At 64.2% G+C, this 21133-nt stretch overlaps 1 protein-coding gene across 1 annotated transcript in view; it reads left to right on the top strand.

Moving 5' to 3' along the window:
* DNAH17 (dynein axonemal heavy chain 17) overlaps window positions 1–21133 on the top strand; it is an 85796-nt gene that overhangs the window by 60310 nt on the left and 4353 nt on the right. The window contains exons 61-75 of the mRNA XM_045835881.1: window positions 133–248; window positions 1812–2004; window positions 2267–2502; window positions 3334–3456; window positions 7826–8030; window positions 8517–8681; window positions 8860–9000; window positions 9106–9276; window positions 9798–9920; window positions 10432–10625; window positions 11779–11927; window positions 12807–12934; window positions 13576–13803; window positions 17733–17924; window positions 20852–21031. Coding sequence (XP_045691837.1) covers window positions 133–248; window positions 1812–2004; window positions 2267–2502; window positions 3334–3456; window positions 7826–8030; window positions 8517–8681; window positions 8860–9000; window positions 9106–9276; window positions 9798–9920; window positions 10432–10625; window positions 11779–11927; window positions 12807–12934; window positions 13576–13803; window positions 17733–17924; window positions 20852–21031 — 2544 coding nt within the window. The remainder of the gene's footprint in view (window positions 1–132; window positions 249–1811; window positions 2005–2266; window positions 2503–3333; window positions 3457–7825; window positions 8031–8516; window positions 8682–8859; window positions 9001–9105; window positions 9277–9797; window positions 9921–10431; window positions 10626–11778; window positions 11928–12806; window positions 12935–13575; window positions 13804–17732; window positions 17925–20851; window positions 21032–21133) is intronic.

The following is a 21133-nucleotide window of genomic DNA, read 5'->3' as shown; positions in this document are numbered from 1 at the left end:
GCCGCCGCCGCCACCGCCGGGAGACGCTCTGCAGCCCGGGACAGCGCCCGCGGGCGGACGCAGGGGGTCCGGTCCCAGTGTGGGGGGCCATCATCCCCGCCCACTTCCGGACCCTCCGCCCTGTCCCTCCAGGAACTCAACGCCAACCTGAGCAACCTGACGTCGGCGTTCGAGAAGGCGACCGCCGAGAAGATCAAGTGCCAGCAGGAGGCCGATGCCACCAACAGGGTGATCTCGCTGGCCAACAGGTAGCTCGCTCCGCCCCGCGGGCCACCCCTCCTGTCCCTCAGATGCCCCCGAAGGGGACGATCCCGGAGCACAGCCTCTGGCGGAGGGGGGAGGAGCCCCAGGTGGGGGCGACGCCCCAGCTTTCCCTCCCTGAGCGCAGTCGCCGGGGTAAAGGGAATGGCCGACTGCTGACCCGAGGCCCCACCTCCTGGAGCTGGGGACGCCCCCGGGGTGGACCTGGGCATTCCGTGACCTTCAGGACATTCCGTGACCTTCGGGAAACACGGCCTGGCACAGCACGGCGTCCCGAGGCCCCGCCTGCCTGGGGCTCATGTACATGCGGGACCGGGGTGTGTCCGCAGGCCACCCGCACCGTGGAGGCGGGTGCAGGCCCGCAGGCTCATGCACAGGGCACCGTGTGTCCCGCACAGGTGGCCTCCGGAGCGGGCTGTCCCCGGGGTTGGGGCGTGGCATGAGCCACATCTGTCCTTCAAAACTGCCCAGTTGCCACCTTGAAACAGCGCAGAAAAGCAGACGAAATCGGTGTTGACAATACGTTTTATTTAACCCCAAACCTGGTCACGTCGACAGGAGATGAGTGTGAGAACGACCAGGGGGACGTCTCCCGCGCTTGTTTCTCTCCGCGTCCGTGAGCCCCGGGCGCGTCCGCGCCTCGGCCGTCTCGGTCCAGGCCGCCACGTCGGGGTACCGGCCGCCGGCGCTCGAGGCCGCCCTGTGAGCGGCGCGGCTCCCCAGCTCTGCCCTCGTGTTTTGGAACGTGAGCTCTGGAGCCTGGCGGGGGCTGCTGACGGCCGAGTGGTCACTGTCAGCGTGACATGGGGACCCTGGGAGGTCCCCAGGCTGCAAGAGGCTGGCCCCAGAGGGGTGGGGCCCTCGCCTTCGCCGAGGGTCACGGGGAGGCAGGGCGGTGTGTGCGACGCTGCAGACACCACCGCGGGCCGCATCCGGCAGACACAGGCCGACGCGCTCGGACCTGTGGTGGGCCACTCAGGGTCCAGACGGCGGCCCGAGGCCCGAGGCACACCCTGGGGTGCCCGCTACTCACGCAGCCAGGTGCCCTCGGGGGCTGTCTTGTCCTGGGGCCGCCGTGGCCACCGCCCAGCCCCCCACCGCCAGCCGGAGTGCGCTCCCTGGTGTCGGGGGAGTGGCTCTCGCTTGAGGGCGAACTGGCCGGAGCGCCAGGGCCGCCGTGGGTCCGCGCAGAAGGCCTGGGGGAGGGAGAGCCGGTGCGCCCGGTGCCGCCGCCGGCGGAAAGCATTGGCTTTGCTTTCCTGAAGCGTGTGTTCCCTGGAATTCTACCCGCCCCCTACCCACTGCCCCCACCCCTCCCACCCCGCAGCACTGTCACCGCTGAAGCATCGCAGTAGGGGGCGCTAGGCCAGGGTCAGGGGGCACGGGTGGGGGCGTGTCCGCCTCGTTCCTCTCCTCGTCGGAGCCTCTGGGATGCCCTGCCCCTCCCCGTCCCCGCCCACCCTGGATGCCCGGCCCCCTCCCCGACCCCGCCCACCCTGGATGCCCGGCCCCCTCCCCGACCCCGCCCACACCGGCCCCGTTTTTTTCAGGCTGGTGGGGGGACTGGCCTCCGAGAACGTGCGCTGGGCCGAGTCGGTGGAGAACTACAAGAGCCAGGGGGTCACGCTGTGCGGGGACGTGCTGCTGATCTCGGCCTTCGTGTCCTACGTGGGCTACTTCACCAAGAAGTACCGGAACGAGCTGATGGAGAAGTTCTGGGTCCCCTACATCAACAAGCTGGCGGTGAGCGGCGGGTCCCTCGGGAGACCCGGGAGGCCCCCGCCACAGGGCGGTCCCAGCCGGGCCTTCCCCTGCGATCCCGAGACCGAGGCCCCGGCCACTCGGGGTCGGGACCGCAGCCTGCTGCGGCCGATGCCGACGCCCGCCAGGGCAGCGGGGGTGGCGGTGTCCTTGCCGGTGGCCGGTCACCCACCACCTGTGTCCGCGGGGCGGTGAGGCTGCACCGCCGCTTCCGAGAGACAGCGCCTCCCCCCCCCCCCCGCAGGTCCCCATCCCCATCACGGAGGGCCTGGACCCCTTGACCCTGCTGACCGACGACGCGGACGTGGCCACGTGGAACAACCAGGGGCTCCCCAGCGACCGCATGTCCACCGAGAACGCCACCATCCTGTGCAACACGGAGCGCTGGCCCCTCATCGTGGACGCCCAGCTGCAAGGCATCAAGTGGATCCGAAACAAATACGGGGAGGACCTGAAAGCCATCCGCCTGGGGCAGAAGAGGTGCGGGCGCGCCCTTGCGGGGGGTTGGGAGGGCGGGGTCCCACAGCGGCCACCAGCGGCTGTGCTGGGAGGCGCGCCTCCGCGGGCTCGTACCTGTTAAACCACCCATGAGTCTTCAAATGCACACACCACCCAACGGGTGGATTTTTGTTTTTTTACTGTCTGGCCCTTGGAATGGCACCAAGAGTAAAGAATTAAACTTGGGCCCTGGCTGGCGTAGCTCAGTGGATTGAGCACGGGCTGCAAACCAAAGTGTCGAAGGTTCGATTCCCCGTCAGGGCACATGCCTGGGTTGCAGGCCAATGGCCCCCACACGATGTGAGAGAAACACATCGATGTTTCTCTCTCTCTCTTCTCTCTCTCTCTCTCTCTTCTCTCTCTCTCTTCAAAAAAAAATAATAAATAAGTAAATAAAAATAATTAAACTTGGGGCTCTGACCCCCGTGACCTGCGGCTCCTGCGGTCAGGTGCGCCGCCCTGGGCTCCCGGCCCGAGCGGCTGCTGGCTGCTCCTTCCCCCGTCCCTCTTCCCTCGTGTGCTTTATTCCCTGGTCACCGATGAGGAACGGGGGCCAGGATGAGGGCCAGGATGAGGGCCGCCCTGCACGCCTCACACTGTCCGTCCGTCCGTCCGTCCATCCGTCCGGGAGCACAGGGCAGGTCGGACCAGGGGAAGCAGGTGTGAAAGCGTCTGCGGCTCCGTTTCCTGCTCTGCGCCCCGGACCCCACAGGGTGGCTTACATGGAAGCACAGGTTTCGGGGGGCCTGAGCTGCCCGGTGCCCAGCCCTGCCCCCCCGGGGGGGCTCACTGGGGCCGCCGCTGTGCCCGCAGCTACCTGGACATCATCGAGCAGGCCGTTTCCGAAGGGGACACCCTGCTCGTCGAGAACATCGGCGAGACCGTGGACCCGGTGCTGGACCCGCTGCTGGGCAGGAACACGATCAAAAAGGGAAAGTGAGTTTCGGGCCCACCCCGCCGCGGGCTAACCCGCCTGGCCCCCGGGAGCAGTGTGGGGATCAGTCCTGGCATTCCCGGGGGGCAGCAGGAGCTTCCCCAAAATGCTGCCGCGTGGGACGGACCCCGGCTCAGAGGGGAGACGAGGTCGTGGGGCCATATCCCAGTTGGGAATAAATGCAGCGTTTTATTTTATTAAAAGATTTTATTTATTTTTAGAGAGGGAAGGGAGGGAGAAAGAGAGAGAGAAACATCAATGTGTGGTTGCTGGGGGTCATGGCCTGCAACCCAGGCACGTACCCTGACTGGGAATCGAACCGGCAACCCTTTGGTTCGCAGCCCACGCTTAATTAACTGAGCTACGCCAGCCAGGGCTAAATGCAGTGTTTTATTAGTGATGAGCCCCAGATGATGGTTTTTTTTTTCTTTTTTTGGGGGGAGAGGGTAAGGGAGGGAGAAAAAGAGGGAGAGAAATATTGACTGGTAGCCTCTCTCACGCCCCCTACTGGTGACCTGGCCTGCAACCCAGGCATGTGCTCTGACTGGGAATCGAACTGGCGACCATTTGGTTTGCAGGCCGGCGCTCAGTCCACTGAGCTACACCAGCCAGGGCCAGGTGGTGATTCTTACTGGTCACGTCTTTCTTTCTATTTTATACGTTTTGCAAATCTTTGACCTATTTTAGTTTTTTTTTCTTTTAAAATATATTTTATTGATGATGCTATTACAGTTGTCCCATTTCCCCCTTTTATTTCCTTCCACCTGTACCCCATCCCACCCACATTCCCCCACTTAGTTCATGTCCATGGGTCGTACTTGTAAGTTCTTTGGCTTCTCCATTTCCTACTGTTCTTAACCTCCCTCTGTCTATTTGGTACCTGCCATTTATGCTTCGTATTCCCTGCACCTGTTCCCCCTTCTCCCCACTCCCCACTGATAACCCTCCCTGTGATCTCCATTTCTGTGATTCTGTTCCTGTTCTAGTTGTTTGCTTAGTTTGTTTTTGTTTTTGTTTTAGGTGTGGTTGTCAATAACTGAGTATGTTGTCATTTTACTGTTCATATTTTTTATCTTATTTTTCTTAGATAAGTCCCTTTAACATTTCATCTAAGAAGGGCTTGGTGATGATGAACTCCTTTACTCGACCTTATCTGGGAAGCACTTTATCTGCCCTTCCATTCTAAATTACAGCTTTACTGGATAGAGCAATCTGGGATGTAGGTCCTTGCCTCTCATGACTTGGAATACTTCTTTCTGGCCCCTTCTTGCCTGCAAGGTCTGTTTTGAGAAATCAGCTGATAGTCTTACAGGAACTCCTTTATAGGTAACTGTCTCATTTCTCTGGCTATTTTTAAGATTCTCTCCTAGGCTTAATCTTGGCTAATGTAATTATGATGTGCCTTGGTGTGTGCTTCCTTGGGTCCAACTTTTTTGGGACTCTCTGAGCTTCCTGGACTTCCTGGGAGTCTATTTCCTTTGCCAGACTGGGGAACTTCTTCATTATGTTTTCAAATAAGTTTTCAATTTCTTGCCCTTCCTCTTCTCCTTTTGGCACCCCTATGATTTGGATGTTGGAACATTTAAAATTGTCCCGGAGGTTCCTAAGCCTCTCCTCATTTTTTTGAATTCTTGTTTCTTCATTCTGTCCTGGTTGGATGTTTATTTCTTCCTTCTGCTCCAAACTGTTGATTTGAGTCCCGGTTTCCTTCCCGTCACGGTTGGTTCCCTGTGCATTGTCCTTCATTTCACTTTTCACAGCCTTCACTCTTTCCTCTGTTTTTCGGCCACACTCAACCATTTCTGTGAGCACCCTGATCACCAGTGTTTTGAACTGTGCATCTGATAGGCTGGCTATCTCTTCATCACTCAGTTGTATTTTTTGCTGGAGCTTTGATCTGTTCTTTCATTTGGGCCATATTTTTTTGTCTTGACTCGCCTGTTACGCAGTGAGGGGCAGAGCCTTGGGTGTCCAGCTCCGTGGGCGGGGCTCCCACGTCCCTGCGTTGTGATGCTGCCTGTGGGGGCGGGGCCGAGAGGGAACTCTGCCGCCTGCTGGGCTCTCAGCCGGCTCTCAGTCACTCCCCCGCTTCCCACAAGCACAGTGGGCCCTGCTGGTGCCGATTCCCGGGTGGGTGGGTTGTGCACGCTCTAGGACCCCGTGGGTCTCTCCAGCGAACTCTCCTGTGAGGCTGGGAGTTTCTCCCACCGCCGCCTCAACCCCCACAGGTGTTTTCAGTCAGAGGTTTGAGGCTTTATTTCCCCTGCGCTGGAGCCCTAGCTTGCTCAGCCTGTCTTGCTCCCCAGTTGCTCCTCCCGGTTTATCTGCGTGCGAATGTGGGACCACCCGCTCCGCCAGTGGCCGCCTTGCTGCCCAGGATTCCCGTCTCCGCCCCTCCCCGCCCCTCCATCCGGTCTGGATGAATATTCTTTAACTCCTTGGTGGTCGGACTTCCATATAGTTCCACCCTCTGGCAGTTCTGGCTTGGGGCTTTTTTGGGTTTTAATATTTTATTTGTTTATTTTTACACAGAGGGGAAGGGAGGGAGAAAGAGAGGGAGAGCAACATCCATGTGTGGTTGCCTCTTAAGCGCCCCCTACTGGGGACCCGGCCCACAACCCAGGCATGTGCCCTGACTGGGAATGGAACTGGTGACCCTTTGGTTCCCAGCCCACGCTCAATCCACTGAACCACACCAGCCACGGCGGGTTTTGTTTTTGTTTTAGTTTTTTTAATTTGTTGCTGTCCTTCTTTTGGTTGTGTGAGGAGGCACAGTGTATCTGCCTACACCTCCATCTTGGCCGGAAGTCTGTTTTAGTTTTTCAAGTTCAGGTGAAGTTCATACTGTGCACATTGAAAAGAACTATTTTAACGTGTACAATTCATGGCATTCAGTGGATTCACAGTGCGGTGCAGCCTCCACTGTATCTACTTCCAGAACATTCCCATTGCTCAGCAGGAACCCCTGTGCCACGGAGCACTCACCCCGCTGCCCCCCCCCAGCCCCCGGCAGCCCCCAGTGTGCTCTCTGTCCCCCCGGAGCCGCCTGCCCTGGACGCTTCCCATCAGCAGAACCCCGCACTGTGCAGCCTGGCGCACCGGCCTCTGTCACTCAGCACCGTGCTGTCAAGGCGCGGCCGCACTGCAGCCGGTGCCAGAGCCTCGCTCCTCGTTCTGGCTGAGTAATACTCCATCCTGTGGGTGGACCACACTTTGTTTCTCCAGTCGTGCCTGAGGCGTTGAGCTTCTATTTACCTTTCTAACATAAAGGAATTAAACCAGCATGCAGAGCCCTGGCTGGTGTGGCTCAGTGGACTGAGTGCCGGCCTGGGAACCACAGGGTCGCTGGTTCCATTCCCAGTCAGGGCACGTGCCTGGGTTGCGGGTCAGGTCCCCAGTAGGGGGCGCTTGAGAGGCAACCACACATGGATGTTTCTCTCCTTCTCTTTCTCCCTCCCTTCCCTACTCTCTAAAAAAATAAATAGCCCTGGTTGGTGTAGCTCAGTGGATTGAGCACGGACTGCGAACCAAAACATCGCAGGTTCGATTCCCAGTCAGGGTACATGCCTGGGTTGCAGGCCATGACCCCAGAAACCACACATTGATGTTTTTCTGTCTCTTTCTCCCTCCCTCCCCTCTCTAAAAATAAAAATAAATAAAATCTTTTAAAAATATATCTTTTAAAAATATTTTTTACAAAATAAATAAATCGGCATAAAGGCCGTGAGTGCCGGAGCTGACTCGAGCCCCCTTCAGCTGCAGGGGCGGGGGCAGGAGCCCGGCACAGAAGCGGCGGGTGAAGGCGCTGAGGTCTGGGCTTTGAGGAGGGCCCGGCAGGGGTGCCGAGGCACCGAGGGTGCCGTCAGGCCCCCACGTGTGAGCGTGACCCGAAAGAGGGCGGCAGCAGCAGCAGCGCGGGGCGCCAGGCAGAGGCAGCCCCCGGGAGGATCCCGCACTCGGCTCGGCCCCGGGAGCTGCCGGGACGCGCTGGCGCTCTGCAGTGGGGCGCGTGAGCCTTTGTGGCCGGCGGCCTCTGGGGCCGAGCCCCCGCTGGGTGCCTGCAGCGGCCCCCCCCCTCCCCAGGGAGACTGCCCTGCAGCCGGGGGAGCGCACACTGCCGTCAAGGTCAAGGTCAGAACCGGCCAGCCGGAGTCAGAGCAGCCGCACCCCGCAGCCGGGCTGGCCGCGGGGCAGAGAGGACCCCGGGCAGAGGAAGTCACCGTCCCTTCCCGGCCACCGCGGGGGGGCGGGGGGGGGGCGGCCAGGTGGCAGCGAGCGGGGAGCCGGCCACCAGGCGGGCGTGCAGGGCAGTCGGTGTCTGTCTGGCCGCCCCGCCCCTCCCCTCTAAGCCCCTGCTCCGCTGACCTCCAGGTACATCAAGATTGGCGACAAGGAGGTGGAGTACCACCCCCAGTTCCGCCTCATCCTGCACACCAAGTACTTCAACCCCCACTACAAGCCCGAGATGCAGGCCCAGTGCACCCTCATCAACTTCCTGGTCACCAGGGACGGCCTGGAGGACCAGCTCCTGGCCGCCGTGGTGGCCAAGGAGCGCCCGGATCTGGAGCAGCTGAAGGTACGAGGCCTGATGTCGGCCACGGCGGGGGGGGGGGGGGGGCCGGGGCGTGGCGGCCCGAGGACAGACGGGGGCGCGGGTGACAGACGGGGGCTCCCTGGCTCTCCATCTCCCTGCGAAGCTGCCTATCGGGCTGAGCTGCATTTCGGACGAGAGAGCGGCCACTCCCTCCCCGGCTGCCCCGACCTGTGGCTCTCAGTGAAACGACCGCCTCTGGGAAGGACCAGGAGGCACGGTGGTGCCCAGGGGCCCCGTGCGCCAGCCCGCTGCCCCACGAGGCTGGCCTCACTGCCGGCCCCCGAGTGCCCACGAAGGGCACCGAGCAGCCCCAGCACCCACGCTGCTCCCCTGGTCCCCGAGCCCTGGTCACACTGTGGCCGATCACAGGCAGCCACAGAGGTGGGGGCGGGCCGGGCACCGCTGTCTCAGTGCAGGCGGGGCCGAGCCCACGGGCGGTTCCCCGCCCCATGTCTGCCCCGCCCGCAGGCGAACCTCACCAAGTCTCAGAACGAGTTCAAGATCGTCCTCAAGGAGCTGGAGGACTCCCTGCTGGCCCGCCTGTCGGCTGCCTCCGGCAACTTCCTGGGAGACACGGCCCTGGTGGAGAACCTGGAGACCACCAAACACACGGCCAGCGAGATCGAGGAGAAGGTGGGCCGGCCCCGGGCCGGGGCACGCGGGCTCGGCCGCCGGACTGGTGAAGGGTTCCGGCTGCAGCACCCCGGGCCGGCCGTGGGCAGGGGGCGCACAGGGTGGGGAGGCCGCCCCCCCTGCCCACGGGGGGTCACCCGCCTCCACTTCCACCGCGGCCCCTGTGGTCGGTCCCCAGGTGCTGGAGGCGAAGGTCACGGAGGCGAAAATCAACGAGGCCAGAGAGAGCTACCGGCCGGCCGCGGAGAGGGCGTCCCTGCTGTACTTCATCCTCAACGACCTCAACAAGATCAACCCCATCTACCAGTTCTCCCTCAAGGTGCGGCGGCGGCGGCGCCCGGGGCGGCGAGGGGGCGGCACAGGCAGCGGCTGGGGGTGGGGGTCCCGGTCCTGTAGCCTCCGTGGTCCGGCCCGCCGTCCCCAGGCCTTCCACGTGGTCTTCGAGAAAGCCATCCAGAGGACCGTGCCCGCCGACGAGGTCCGGCAGCGGGTGACCAACCTGACGGATGAGATCACCTACTCCGTCTACGTGTACACGGCCCGCGGGCTCTTCGAGCGGGACAAGCTCATCTTCCTGGCCCAGGTCACCTTCCAGGTACTGAGTGCGGGCTGGCGGCCCCCGGCGTCCAGCGACTCGGGGGGCGGGGGGAGCAACCCCCGGCGGGGGGCGGGGGGCGGGGGGCACCGGGCTCCCCTTCCCTCGGGTGAGGGCCATGCAGCAACGTGGCTGTTCTGAGGTCGCCCCCCTTCCCTGGGGTTCGGATGCTGTATTCTGTTACGTGCATTTTACCACGATTTAAAAAGACAGAACAGCCCCAGCTGGCGTGGCTCAGTGGATTGAGCGCGGGCTGAGAACCAAAGCATCGCCGGTTTGATTCCCAGTCAGGGCACATGCCTGGGTTGCAGGCCACGGCCCCCAGCAACCACACACTGATGTTTCTCTCTCTCTCTCCCTTCCCCTCTCTTTGAAAATAAATAAAATGGTTAAAAAATATAGGCGAAGACAAAGTTTTGCCCTGACCCGAGGGGGTGGGACAGGCTGCAGACCCCTCCCCGCCCCTCCCGAGCCGATCGGCCCTGCCCAACCCGCCCCCTCCCCCGCCCCCGCCCCCGCAGGTCCTGTCCATGAAGAAGGAGCTGAACCCCGTGGAGCTGGATTTCCTGCTGCGGTTCCCTTTCAAGGCCGGCGTGGTGTCGCCCGTGGACTTCCTGCAGAACCAGGGCTGGGGCGGCATCAAGGTGGGCGCCCGGCCGGGAACGCCGGCCCCTCTCCCCCCTCCCGCTGGGGGCGCCCGCCAGGCTCACCAGCCGTGCCGTTCAGTTGAACCAGGGGGCGTCAGGGGCGGGGCCCCGAGACACAGGCTGCCCGCCCGTCCAGGGGGACCCCGCTTTCCCATCCGAACACAGCGACGTCTCGTGGTCCCCGCACGGCCCAGGCTGAGCCCCAGGGCGAGTCCAGGGGTCGCCCCCCGAAGCCTCCCCACCTGCAGTGTCCAGGAGAACGCACAGTGTCCGGGTTGTTCCCCGGTGCCTGGGCACGCGCGTGCAGGGGCCCTGCCTGCCTCCCTCCGCCCAGAACGGCCTGGGGGGGCCAGTCCCGCCGCAGGGGGGGACATCTCTGCTCCGGAAGCCTCTGGAGAAGCAGCCGCCGGAGTCGGTCCCCAGGAGGGGCCTCCTCCCTGGCCCCCGCTGCGGTCTGTGGGCGGCGGCTCCTGGTCTCAGCGCGGGAGGGCCCCCCCTCTCCCCCCAGGCGCTCTCGGAGATGGACGAGTTCAAAAACCTGGACAACGACATCGAGGGGTCCGCCAAGCGCTGGAAGAAGTTCGTGGAGTCGGAGGCCCCGGAGAAGGAGATCTTCCCGAAGGAGTGGAAGAACAAGACGGCCCTGCAGAAGCTGTGCATGGTGCGGTGCATGCGGCCCGACCGCATGACCTACGCCATCAAGTGAGCCCCGGCCCCGGCCTGGGGGGGGCGCGGGGGGGCGCACTGTGTCCGCCACACCCGGTAACGGTGCCTCCGTGGCCTGGCTCGGTGAGGACCCCGGCGCACAGGGGAAAAGGGGGACCCGGAGGCACCGAAGCGCTGGCCCCCGCATCAGGCACCCCCGACCGAACCCCGACTGGGTTCCCGTGGGGTGAGAGAGAGCGGGCGCACCTCCCCAGGGACGTGGGGGGGGGCAGCCCCGGTCCCGATCAGAAGCCAGCGAAGGCCAGAGTGTGGGGGGGTGACTGCAGGTATCGGGGTCCCCCGCCTGGCACCAGCCGCAGGCTCCCCGTGGGACTGTGCGGGAGCCTGTGGGTGAACGGGCCCACCGAAGGGCCTCACGGGTGCCCAGCGAGTTCGGAGGGCCCCCGGCCTGCAGGTGGGCGAGCTCTCCCCGGGGCGTGGCCTGGGTGGGCCGAGGAGCCCTGGGAGTTCCTGCTGGCCCTGGGACTCACTCAGAACACGGGGGCCCCGCCCCCTGAGGTCAGGGGCGGGGCGGGAGGCCGCGCGCCCAAGGCCGCCCCAGACAGCACTGGGCCCCCACGGGAAGGGCTCAGATGGACCCCGGGGCGGTGGGGGTCAAGACGGGAGGAGAGACCGTATGTCAAGTCCACTCTTTCCCTCGGGTCCTCTGGCCGCATTGTGTGGTCCCTAAAGAAAACGCCCGTGGTTCGGGCCTCCTTCCTCCTCAGCAGCCCCGGCCCCGGTCGTGGGGGGCGGGAGGGGGGTGCCCGGGACACAGAGACGGAGCTGCACTGCGCCCCGCCCGGCCGCCCTCGTCTGCCCCGCCCGCGGGACCTGCGCGGGGCCCAGGGAGGCGACGGAAACGGAACCCTTCCCGGGGGCACTCGGGGCCCCGAGGGGCTGCGGGCTCCTGGCCCCGGGACGTGACCCCCTGTGAGCCCCGAGCGCGCCCGTGTCTCGGCCTGCGCTCCCTCCCGGCCGGCCGGCCTGGTGTGCCCCGCACCTGTGCGCACGGGGCCGCCCGCCCGCCCACCCCTGCACACGGACAGCGGGCCTTCCTCCGCTCTAGAGAGCCCACCGAGAACCGGCCCTTCCTCACCCCCCGCCCCCGGTCCGCGCTGACCCGGCGTGTCCCCCACCCGCCCCCCAGGAACTTCGTGGAGGAGAAGATGGGCAGCAAGTTCGTGGAGGGCCGCAGCGTCGAGTTCTCCAAGTCCTACGAGGAGAGCAGCCCGTCCACCCCCATCTTCTTCATCCTCTCCCCGGGCGTCGACCCCCTGAAAGACGTGGAGGCCCTGGGTAGGTGCGGCCCGGTCGCCGGGGGGCGCACAGCCGGACCCCTGCAGGGACGTGCCCCTCCCCCACCCACCTGCGGGGGCGGCTGTGACCACAAACCCGGAACGTGGCGAGTGCGGGGAGGAGGGAGAGAGAGGGAAGCCGGGGCCCCCACTGGCGGGGGCCTGCGGTGCTGCGGCTGCCCCAGGAGGCAGCGTGGCCGTGCGTCAGTGCCTTACACGGAGGGTGACACACACGGCCCAGCACCCCCGCTCCCGGGCACAGACCCCAGGGGAACGACAGCAGGCGTTCAAGCGAGCGCCTCACACAGACGGCCACTCACAACGCCCACGAGGCAGATGGGGCCCGGGTGTCCCTCCACCGAGGAAGGGACGATCACAGTGCGGTCGATCCGCGGGGCGGAATATTACTCGGCCGTGGAAAAGGAGCACGCCCCTGCCGTGCCGCCCTGGGGTGGACCTTGGAGGCACTGTGCCAAGGGGAGGACGCCGGGCACAGAGGCCCCGCCCCGCGTGATTCCATTTGTCCGAAACTTCCACGATGGGCGGCGAATCCGCGGGCAGAGCTTGGATGGGCGGCCCCCGGGCGCTGGAGAAATAGGGGTGGGGAATGACCATTCTGTGGGTGCGGGGTCTCCTCCCGGGCAGATGAAAATGCCCCGGAACCAGGAGGCCGGCCTGACACCGTGGACATACTGGGCGCCACTGCGCTGTGCATGTTAGGGCGGCATTTAAAGCGGCGGCTTTGGAGCCATGCGTGTTTCACCACAACGAAGGCCAACGAGGGGGCGCATGGGCATCCCAGCTGCGGGACGGGGCCGGGGGGGGCCCCAGACTTTGCCACCGGGCGCCCCCAGCCTTGCCCCGTTTTCCTTCCCTCCAGGGAAGAAGCTGGGGTTCACCATCGACAACGGGAAGCTGCACAACGTGTCCCTGGGGCAGGGCCAGGAGGTGGTGGCCGAGGACGCGCTGGACGTGGCTGCGGAGAAGGGCCACTGGGTCATCCTGCAGGTGCGGGGCTCCCGCGCCCCAGGGCCACGCGGGTCACCGTCACAGGCGGGCAGGAGGCGCCCACCCCGAGTTCAGCTAGATATGGCTAAGAGCACAGAACGCCAGCGGCAAAGTGCCCCTCCTGCCCCGAGCCGACAGTGGGAGGCTTCTGCGTCCCTTTCCTGGGGGGACCCCAGCAGGACCCCTGTCCCGGGTGCGGCCACCTCCCAGCCCCTCCTCAATCCGGATGTCCGGCTCGCACCTCCAGGCCCCCTGGCTCCCTCCCACAGAGCCCGCAGCGCGGCTAACTTCAGCCCAGGGGGCCTCACCGGGTCCCTTCTCCTTTACCCAGGCCTCCCAGCGGGGGGCTGGGACCGCCCAGCCTCAGCCGGTGCGCACGGAGGGCGGGCAGGGCGCGCTAGATAAAGGCCGGAGTCTTGGATTAATTGAGCGGAGGAATCAGTTCTGGGGCTGCAGCTGCTCCGCTGAAATTGCCCCGCACGCCCGGCACCCCCTTATATAAGGGTGGACACCGGGGTGGGGGGTGCAGCGCAGGTGGGGAGAGCCCGGTCGGGGGCAGACACGGCCGCGCGGCCTGTCCTTGAGGGCCCAGGGCAGAGCAGAGCGAGTGGGTGGGCGCTGAGCCCCCGTCTCGTCCGCAGAACATCCACCTGGTGGCGCGGTGGCTGAGCACGCTGGACAAGAAGCTGGAGCGGTACAGCGCTGGCAGCCACGACGACTACCGCGTGTTCATCAGCGCCGAGCCCGCCCCCACGCCCGAGGCCCACATCATCCCGCAGGGCATCCTGGAGAACGCCATCAAGATCACCAACGAGCCGCCCACGGGCATGCACGCCAACCTGCACAAGGCCCTGGACCTCTTCACGCAGGTAGGGCGGCTTCCCGCCTGTGCGTGCATGCGCGCCTGCGTGCGCGCCCGCGCGCCCAGGGCTCGTCCCCGTCTGGGCGGCCCGGGGGACCCAGAGCGCGCGGGATCGCTGGGTCTGCAGCGCCGAGGGTCAGACCCTGGACTCGGAGGGCGCTCCTCTCTGGTTCTCTCCGGTCCACACCGTCTGTGATGCGCACACACACGCACACGCACACTGACGCATGCACACCCACGCACGCACGCACCCCGCATTGCACGGCCAGCCTGTCCCTGAGAGACTGAGCCGAGAGCCGAGGGCGTGCCCGCCACTCAGCTGTCAGAGCAGAAATGCGCGCGTCCGCTCGGCTTCCCGGCCCGCGAGGGCGGCCCAGGTGGACGCGGTCCCGGGCTTTGGCGTGTCCGGGCACCCGAGGCAGGGGCCCAGTTCCCGAGGGTGGTGCTGCAGTGGTCAGTGGGCTTGGCCGGGCCACAGGGCCCCGCTGGCCCGACCCTTCCTCCTCGTGGCTGCGCTGGGCTCTGCGCTCGGTCCGGGTCTCCCTCCATCCCCAAGCAGGTCCCCACTGGCCTCAGGGGGACGCTGACCTGGGCCCCCTGATCCTCCAGGGGGGGGCGCAGGGGCCTCAACCTGCCTGATCTCGGGTCGCATGAGTCCTCCCCCTCCCCCACACCTTGGCCCCAGGCCGCCGCCCCCTCGGCCGCCCTCCCCGGCGTCCCGGCGGGGGGGGGGCCCTCGTCTCCTCACCCTCCGCACCAGTGTCCTCTCTCCCGCACCTGCCATCTTCTGCTCCACGCTGGAGTTTTCTGGGTACACACCCTTGGTCGTGAAGCTGGAGTCTAAAACCTTTTATATTCTATCTATTTATTTATTAAATGTATTTATTTTAGAGAGGGGAAGGGAGAAAGAGAAGGAAAGAAACATCAATGTGTGGTTGCCTCCCATGCGCCCCCTACTGGGGACTTGGCCCACAACCCAGGCCTGTGCCCTGACTGGGAATCAAACCGGCGACTCTTTAGTTCTCAGGCAGGCACTCAGTCCACTGAGCCACACCAGCCAGGGCTAAAAACACTTTTTTTTTTTTTTAAGATTTTATTTATTTATTTTGAGAGACAGGGGAAAGGAGGGAGGAAGAGAGGGAGAAAGATGGACTTCCGGCCAAGATGGAGGCATAGGTAGATACACTTTGCCTCTTGCACAACCGAAGGACAACAAAAACTTTGAAAACAAAAAACAAACAAACATAAAAATAGAAACTATGGAAGTCCGACAACAAAGGAGTTCAAGAGGAAACATTCATCCAGATCGGTGGGCGGGGCGGAGCCGGGAAGCCGGGCGGAGAGGATTTGAGGCAAGGCAGCGCCTGGCGGACCAGGTGAGTGAGATGGCAGCTGGCAAACCGGGTGGCCCTGCGTTTGCATGTGGGTAAGCCAGGAGGAACAACTGGGGAGCAAGACAGACCATGCAACCCAGGGCTCCAGCGCGGGGAAATAAAGCCCCAAAGCCTCTGACTGAAAACACCTGTGAGGGTTGAGGCGGTGGGAGAAACTCCCAGCCTCACAGGAGAGTTCGCTGGAGAGACCCACAGGGTCCTAGAATGTGCACAACCCACCCACCCGGGAATCGGCACCAGCAGGGCCCACTGTGCTTGTGGGAAGCAGGGGAGTGACTGAGAGCCGGCTGAGAGCCCAGCAGGCGGCAGAGTTCCCTCTTGGCCCCGCCCCCACACGCAGCATCACAACGCAGGGACGTGGGAGCCCCGCCCTGGTGAACACCCAAGGCTCCGCCCCTCATACGTAACAGGTGAGCCAAGACAAAAAATGCAGCCCAAATGAAAGAACAGATTAAAGCTCCAGAAAAAAAATACAACTGAGTGATGAAGAGATAGCCAGCCTATCAGATGCACAGTTCAAAACACTGGTGATCAGGGTGCTCACAGGATTGGTTGAGTGTGGCTGTAAAACAGAGGAAAGAGTGAAGGCTGTGAAAAGTGAAATGAAGGACAATGCACAGGGAACCAACAGTGACGGGAAGGAAACCGGGACTCAAATCTATGGTTTGGAGCAAAAGGAAGAAATAAACATTCAACCAGGACAGAATGAAGAAAGAAGAATTCAAAAAAAATGAGGAGAGGCTTAGGAACCTCCGGGACAATTTTAAATGTTCCAACATCCAAATCATAGGGGTGCCAAAAGGAGAAGAGGAAGGGCAAGAAATTGAAAACTTATTTGAAAACATAATGAAGAAGTTCCCCAGTCTGGCAAAGGAAATAGACTTCCAGGAAGTCCAGGAAGCTCAGAGAGTCCCAGAGAAGTTGGACCCAAGGAAGCACACACATAATTACATTATCCAAGATTAAAGAGAAGAGAATCTTAAAAGTAGCCAGAGGAAAGGAGAAGGTTGCCCCCTACTGGGGACCTGGCCTGCAACCCAGGCATGGTGTGCGCCCTGACTGGGAATTGAACCAGCAACCCTTTGGTTTGCAGGCCAGTGCTCAATCCACTGAGCCATACCAGCCAAGGCAAGACCTTACTTATTTTAGAGAGAAGAGAAGGGAGGAAAAGAGGGAGAGAACCATCAATGCGTGGTTGCCTCTTGCACGCCCCCTACTGGGGACCTGGCCCACACCCCAGGTGTGTGCCCTCACTGGGAATTGAACCAGCAAGCCTTTGGTTCACAGGCCGGCGCTCAGTCCACTGAACCACACCAGCCAAGGCAAGATTTTATTTATTTATTTATTTTAGAAAGAAGGAAAGGGAAGGAGAAAGAGGGAGAGAAACATGGATCGCATGCCCCCAGCTGGTGGCCCAGCCCACAACCCAGGCATGTGCCTGCACCAGGAATCGAACCAGTGACTTTTTGGTCCACACCAGCCAGGGCTGGAGTCTGAAACTTTTCTGAGCTGGAAACCCTGTGTTCTCCAGTAACCCCTAACACAGCCATCTGCCTGTGGAGTTCGCTGTGCCGAGAATGCACAGCTTCTGTCTCCGACTGACTGAGCACATGAAATTATAAGCAGAAACAGCTGATTCGCTGACTGCACACCCCCTACTGGCTTGCAAAGGACCCCCAGGGTCCGAGTGAGGTCACGGAGGACCAAAGGCAGGAGGGCCGTGCGGTAACTGTTGTGCGCCCAGGGCGCGGTGGGCTCAGGGACGCCTGAGCCAGGGCTTGCTGGGCAGCGGGCGCAGAGGCAGAGACAGCTGAGGTCAGCGGTGTCGGCACTAGCCAGGTGCGGGGAGGATTGGGGGGTGTCTGGGAACAGAACACACCCGGGTCTCTGAGACCCTGGAGCAGCTCCCCAGGGTGAGGGGCGCCCCCTGTGTGTACCGGGGCCCTTTCCCCTGCGCTTCTCTCTGTCGTGGTGACCATGTGGTAGCTCCCTGCCCGCCCCCTCGCCCCCTTCTAGCTCAAGGCGCTCAGCCAGCGCTTGAGTGGATGAACAAGACGCAGCTGAGCTTCCAGAAGCCTCTGTGCATTCAGCAGCTGCCCCTTAGCAAAGACTGATCGTAATCAGTAAAATCTCACACACCTGAGTCCCAGCCTGGACTGGGCCTGCCCGGAGGGGGGGGGGCACATGCCTGAGAGGGAGCGTGAGGGGCGCTGTTTGTACAGACAGGGTGGGGGTGCTGGGCACGCCCGGGGCTGTCCTCTGGGGAGCAGTGTCCCAGGGAGTCCCAGACTGACCTGTGGTCGGTACGTGAGTTTGGATACAACCCTTTCTGTGGGAGTCCAGAGAGTCAGTCCTCTCTCCCAGGCTTTGCAGGCCCAGGCCCAAGAGACTCAAAAGACGACCCAGAGCCGCTGATGGCTTTGTCCCCCCCCACCTGCAGCCCCCACCCCACCCTCTGTGAAGCAGGGGGCAGATGGGACCCTGGTCCCCAGCTTGGCTGCTCTGTGGACCCCGCCTGACGCAGAGTGTGCGCCCCCTGCAGGACACCCTGGAGATGTGCACCAAGGAGATCGAGTTCAAGTGCATCCTGTTCGCCCTCTGCTACTTCCACGCGGTGGTGGCCGAGAGGCGCAAGTTTGGGGCCCAGGGCTGGAACAGGTCGTACCCCTTCAACAACGGGGACCTCACCATCTCCATCAACGTGCTGTACAACTACCTGGAGGCCAACCCCAAGGTAGGGGCGGGCCCCCGGGCCCAGCTCAGCGCCCCCTCCCTTTGCCCTGGGCTGTGCCCGGAGTTGGAGAGACGTCAGTGACGTGGACTGGAAGGGTCGCCTCCCGCCAGTGTCGGCCGTGGGGCAGTGTTTCTGCGTGTCGTCACGCTCCGCGAGGGTCAGGTGTCCGGGACCTGGGCGGGGCTTCCCCCTGGAAGTCCCCGCCCCTTTGGGCCGGGTGAATGGCAGCAGACAGGCTGGTGCTGGGTCAGTGTCCCTCCAGGAAGGACGGACCACTTCCCTGCTTCCCAGCGTTTCCACCGAGCGTGCCCGAGCAGTGAGGTGCGCTGGGCCGAGAGGACGGGCAGGAAAGCAGCTCGCCCCCCGGGAACGGCCTCCGGCCGGCCGCGAGAGCACAACAGGCCTGGCCCCAGACGCAGAGCGGCTTCGGGTGCGGGACCGAGCCCGCAGTGGTTGGCCCGGCAGCCTGTCTAAGACCCCGGGGGCGTGGCCACCACCCAGGACTGCGGGCAGTTCCCCCGCCTCCCCTCGCCTGACCTGGTCGGGACCTTTGTCCCGGGAAGCCGGGTGCTGCTGCAGTGCCTGCCCCCCGAGCCCCGGGAGGAGGCACAGGGCTGCCCGCCCACAGGCCCTGGGCTCCGCCCCTCATCAGGCCCCCAAAGCCACAGCGGCAAGGGCTGTGGCCCCCAGCGCCGGGGACAGGAGGGCAGGCAGCCAGAGCAGCACTGGGCTTGCCCAGGGAGGCTGCCCCTAACCTCTGTGGTGCAGTCAGGAAGGGCGCTGGGGCCAGAGGCCTGGGGCTGCAGCGCAGCTCCACCCCCTCACTAGCTGACCCCCGGGGGCCTGGCGACCTCGGCCTGGCCTGCAGGACTCAGGGGCTGGGCCACCAAAGCTGGGGAGCACTGGCCGGGCCGGGAGCCCTGCTGCTCCCCTCCCTGCTGTGAGGGAGCTGGAGGCAGGGCGAGGAGGGGAGCCCAGCCCCGCAGTGACCGCTGGTGACCTGTGCTGTCTACACCACCTTGGCCCACAGCCTGCCGACCTCGGATGACCTACGGTCACCTTGGCCTGTGGCTGACAGGGGGGACCCCCCAGCCTGGGCTGCCTAGACCTGGGAGGGCAGGGAAACTGCGCCTCGCGTGGGGGCTGTCACCCATGCCTGAGCTCGGAATGCCGTTGGCTTGCTTGGTTCCCAGGGAGACCTGGGGGAGGCAGGAGGCCCCAGGGGGCAGGAGCCATTTCCTGCACCCCCTGCCCCACCCTCCACCCCCGAGGTGGCCTCAGGTCCCGTAGCCGCTCTTTGGGGGAAGGGGCGGTGGTCTCTCGTTTGCGGTGGTCAGACGGGATGGGTGCTCACTTCAGCAGGGACAGGATCTGAGCCGAACGCTCACACGTAAATGGACGCACAGCCCACTCGAAGGGTGTCCCGTCACCGCGCCCGTGTCAGAGCGGCCGTCTGGGGGGCTCTGGTGTGGGGGGGGTGACACTGCTAGAGGCTTCCCCGGGCCCTTCCCGCCGTGCGCACACCCGTGTCCAGGCTGCGCCCTGCACTCCGGGGATGGGGATGGGGGGGTGGTGTGGGAGGGCAGGTGGGGACATGGGGGGCACTTGCTTTGCCCGAACTCCCTGGAAATGTTAAGTGACAGCGTCACCCCTGTCCCTCGGTCCCTCCGACCCGGAGAAAAGAGATCTGTGCTTCCCACGCCAAGTGTCTGCTACAAACTCAGACCTCCTCAGACGCCCTGCGGGGGCCTGGTGCCGTGTCCGACAGGCGTCCCTGGGGGCGAGCGCACCGTCCCCGCCCGGAGGGGACGGGCAGGCCCTGGGGGGGGGGGCAGCTCTCTGGGGGCCGGGGAGTGCCCCGCTGTGAGGCAGTGGAACAGCCCAGTGCCAGAGCAGCCGCTCAGCACCCCCCGAGGTACCCGAGCAGAGAAACTCGTGTCGTGAGAATGTCAACATGACAACTGAAAATCCACGAGACCAGATCAGACAACTGATTAGTCGACTCTGTTTTATTCGGTGACCTTGAACCCGCCGGCATGCGGTAGACAGCCACTCCAGGCGGGCGCTGCGGGAGCCATGGCGTCGCCAGAGAGCACCCGCCCCCGGGGGGTGGGGATAAACTGGCGTGAGCCGTCTCCCTGGTGACGGTTACACGGACACCTCTGGAGGCACGGTCTCAGTTGAGTGGCTGCGGCGCTCGCCGAGCGGCAGGAGGAAAGGGGTGCGGCCACAGCGGCCGAGGCTGGACAGGTGCAGATGGGCAGCCGCTGGGCAGCCGCTGGGCTGGCAAGCCAGTTGGCTGGGCTGGACCCCGGGACCCGGACGGCCAGGACGTGTGATCGCACGCCGCCGGCAGGGTCCCCCGCCTGCCCAACTGGGTCTTCGCTCCGTGGGCCCCGGGGCGTCCAGGATCGGGGTGGCCATCCCGTGCCCGCGGCTGGCTGTGCTGCAGGGCCCTGAGGCCGCGTGGGCTCAGAGCTGCTGGGGACGGAGGGGCGCTCGAGGGGACTGGGGGCCGGGCACTGTCCGTGAGACCCGACAGGAGGCCCCCCCCTGGGCCAGACGAGCTGGAGTTCACGGCCAGAGAGCCCCATGGTGCTGCTCAGGAGTCTAAACCCGCTGCTGTGGTGTCGGACTGCTTGGCCAGGGCGGAGGTGGAGGGAAGGAGTCCCGGGGGCCCACGCCACGGAGCGTGGCCGACACGGGAGGGACGTGCAGGGGGCCAGCTGGGGCCGCGGACAGCAGCAGAGCTCTGGTGAAGGCACACAGTGCAGAGAGCAGGACTGTCCCCTGCGGCCTGAGACAGGCACAGCGGGGCGGGGAGGGACGCAGGTGACCCTGGCACTGCACGGGAGCCGGCCTCACACTGACGCAGGCGGAGGGCTGGGCGCCCCCCCCCACCCCATGCCTCCATCCTCTCCCGCAAGGTGCCCTGGGATGACCTCCGCTACCTGTTCGGGGAAATCATGTACGGCGGCCACATCACGGACGACTGGGACCGGCGGCTCTGCAGGACCTACCTGCTGGAGTACATCCGGGTGGAGATGCTGGAGGGGGAGGTGCAGCTGGCCCCCGGGTTCCACACCCCCCCCAACCTGGACTACAAGGTGAGGAGGGCTCCCGGGGGCGGGCCGCCCGTTCAACACGGACTCGCTCTGGGAGGCCCGGTGCCAGAGGGCAGCGGCCGGCGAGTCGCCTCCAGGGGGCAC

The sequence above is a fragment of the Phyllostomus hastatus genome, unplaced genomic scaffold, assembly GCF_019186645.2.
Source record: "Phyllostomus hastatus isolate PE091 unplaced genomic scaffold, TTU_PhHast_1.1 phas_contig_210, whole genome shotgun sequence".
In the NCBI taxonomy this organism is placed as follows: Eukaryota; Metazoa; Chordata; class Mammalia; order Chiroptera; family Phyllostomidae; genus Phyllostomus; species Phyllostomus hastatus.
This window is presented reverse-complemented; position numbering and strand designations above follow the sequence as displayed.